General features: G+C 53.0%; 1 protein-coding gene across 1 annotated transcript; it reads left to right on the top strand.

The window, feature by feature from the left end:
• Positions 1-514: 514 nt before the first annotated feature.
• On the top strand, positions 515-1,454 carry LOC125511220 (photosystem I reaction center subunit IV, chloroplastic). The gene is made up of 3 exons (XM_048676542.2): positions 515-925; positions 1,014-1,079; positions 1,184-1,454. Exons 1-3 carry the CDS (start codon positions 653-655, stop codon positions 1,289-1,291), a joined length of 447 nt encoding a protein of 148 aa, XP_048532499.1. The 5' UTR covers positions 515-652; the 3' UTR covers positions 1,292-1,454.
• Positions 1,455-2,543: the final 1,089 nt, after the last annotated feature.

The following is a 2,543-nucleotide window of genomic DNA, read 5'->3' as shown; positions in this document are numbered from 1 at the left end:
ATCCACTGTTAGGAAGTGTGTGCTGAAAACGCTCTAATCCGCCGATTACTTGTTTACGCAGATGATTATATGGGTCCTGATGTGGCAGTAATAGCAGAATGCATTCAGCCCGCTATGGATTTCGCTAGTTTTGACTAAGGTTATTGTTGCAGAGAAGCTAATGTGGTTGTTGCTGATAGCTTAGCTAAATTTTCTTGTGTTTCTAACTCGTCTGAACTCTGTGACTTTACTATCCTCGACTTTATTCTTCCCCACATTGTAAACGATATGTCAATTGTTTGAGGAATAAAATGTATGATGTTCAAAAAAAGAAAGAAAACTCGACGGTAACCAACGATAGCCGAAATGAACCAAGATTGCAATCTGTGTATGTGGGCGAGCAAGCGAGTGCATCGCATGGATGGGAGGTTATCCACATGGGAGGATAAGATATGCCATGCGGCGGCACCGCAGTGGCCGGCACAAATCACCCACTTGGCTGGAGATAGATAATCCGCCTATCTCCGCTCGCCATCCCGACCAGGGCCGGTTGCACCTTATTTCGCCTTACACCTCGCCATCGACTCACATACTTTTGCTGGCCGGCCGGAGCCACACGACCACAAGGAAGGAGCTAAGCTAGCACCGACAAACAGCCCTTGCTGCCGTCCCGATGGCAAGCACCAACATGGCGTCGGCCACCTCCAGATTCATGCTGGCGGCGGGCATCCCCAGCGGCACCAACGGCGGCGTGAGCAGCCGCGTCAGCTTCGTCCCCTCCAACCGACTGGGCTTGAAGCTCGTGGCCCGCGCCGAGGAGGAGCCCACTGCCGCCGCGCCGGCGGAACCAGCACCGGCCGCGGAGGAGAAACCGGACGCCACCGTGGCCACCAAGGAGCCCGCCAAAGCCAAGCCGCCGCCGAGGGGACCCAAGAGGGGAACCAAGGTACGTCAGTACACTCCATTGTTAGCATCTCTGTGAAGCGGCTGGGGCAATCGTGGCTCAACTCTTGCCTGAAATGAAATATGATCAGGTGAAGATTCTGAGGAGGGAGTCCTACTGGTACAACGGGACCGGATCCGTCGTCACGGTTGATCAGGTAACCAACGGGCTTGTCCCCTCCAATCTTCACTTCTTGCAAATGCAATGGAATGCTTCTGTTAGTGAACTCGATCACCAAATACTGATGGATGGCGCGTGTAGGATCCCAACACCCGTTACCCGGTGGTGGTGCGTTTCGCCAAGGTGAACTACGCCGGCGTGTCGACCAACAACTACGCCCTGGACGAGATCAAGGAGGTTGCTGCTTAAACGATCGAAGCTGCCGCGTGTGCTCCATCCAATGTTTGTATCAGTAGCTCGTCAAGTGACGATGTGAATGTTAGCCTCTCACAAACCTTATGTGTAATACCTCTGCGATTATATGTATTTGCCTGCTTCCTCATGGACCTAATAATCTCCTCCTGTTGCTTAAGATGATTGCATTCTTGCTCACTTTTGTACAAAAGATCGGTTGTTCATGTTACCGGAAGGCTACACAGAGCAATACAGCATGCACAGAACAACAAGGTTCACAAAGACATATCCAGTCGATTATTGATTTATTTTTAGTCAAGATTGGACATTATTGATCAAATCGGTTACATCTCTAACGGATCCCCTACGATCCTTTAGTGGAGGTGCAATCCTTTAGTGGACGACAAATTATCCTCCTCGGCCTGAAAACTTCGGCCAAGTATCTCAAATATACTCGACCGAGGCCGGGCGGAGTAAAATTTTCTTTTACCCTTTCTCCCGCCCGAGCGGCTATCCTGTCGCCGTTTCCCCCTACTCGCCGCAGTCACCACCAATGCCCCCGATTCCGGATGGGATGGAGAGGCAAGATCCTTCCGCCACCGCCACCGGGGCTTCACTGCCGAAAACGACCCCGCGCCGCCGCCCGCACCAAAAAAGAGGTTGGGCACCAAAACCTCCTCAGGGCCACCTCACCGGCAACCACCGCCGGCAGCAAGGTCGGTGGCAAGGCTGTTGCATCTTCGACGGTTCACCGCCCTCCTACTGCTCTAGCCATCGGTAAGCGGGCAAGGAAGTAGACAACCGCTATGTCTCCGGTGACGGCAGGCCGCCCTCCCACTGCTCCAGCCGCGGCAAGAGGGCAAGGAAGCAGACGACAATTGTCGGCACTCGTCGATGACGTGGCGAAGAAGAACAACAAGAAGGTGCCTTCGGTGCCTCGCCCTCGTCCGGTGCCATGGACCCCGTCTCAGGCCACCGCTACGGCTACTCCTCCTATGCGTCCGACCGCCATTGCCGGCAACAAGGATTGTGGCTGCCAAGTGGTCGATGAAATGCCATCAAGGTAATAAAATGTCTTTTCATTTCGGCTAATGCATTGTCTGGTGGTGGTGTTGTCATAGTGCGGAGATGAACGCAACTAAATTCTTTTCGTTGTTAAGGAGCCACGTATGCTTGGGCTTGAAGATTTCAACTATGACTCAGTGTTTGATCATCAAGTGCTCAAAGAGGAGGCCAAGGCCGAAGATGTTGACGATCACATGGAGAC

Source organism: Triticum urartu, chromosome 5A (genome assembly GCF_056163025.1).
Source record: "Triticum urartu cultivar PI428250 chromosome 5A, HENAU_Tu73, whole genome shotgun sequence".
Lineage (NCBI taxonomy): Eukaryota > Viridiplantae > Streptophyta > Magnoliopsida > Poales > Poaceae > Triticum > Triticum urartu.
The sequence above is the reverse complement of the archived record's forward strand: the minus strand, read 5'-3'. Positions and strand labels throughout refer to the sequence as shown.

What these genes read in the sequence shown, in the direction of transcription:
- LOC125511220 (XM_048676542.2), top strand. Translation starts at nt 653, where the DNA reads ATGGCAAGCACCAACATGGCGTCGGCCACCTCCAGATTCATGCTGGCG. An exon ending in GACCCAAGAGGGGAACCAAG is followed by an intron (nt 926 to 1,013) that starts GTACGTCAGTAC and finishes AAATATGATCAG; the next exon opens with GTGAAGATTCTGAGGAGGGA. An exon ending in CCGTCGTCACGGTTGATCAG is followed by an intron (nt 1,080 to 1,183) that starts GTAACCAACGGG and finishes TGGCGCGTGTAG; the next exon opens with GATCCCAACACCCGTTACCC.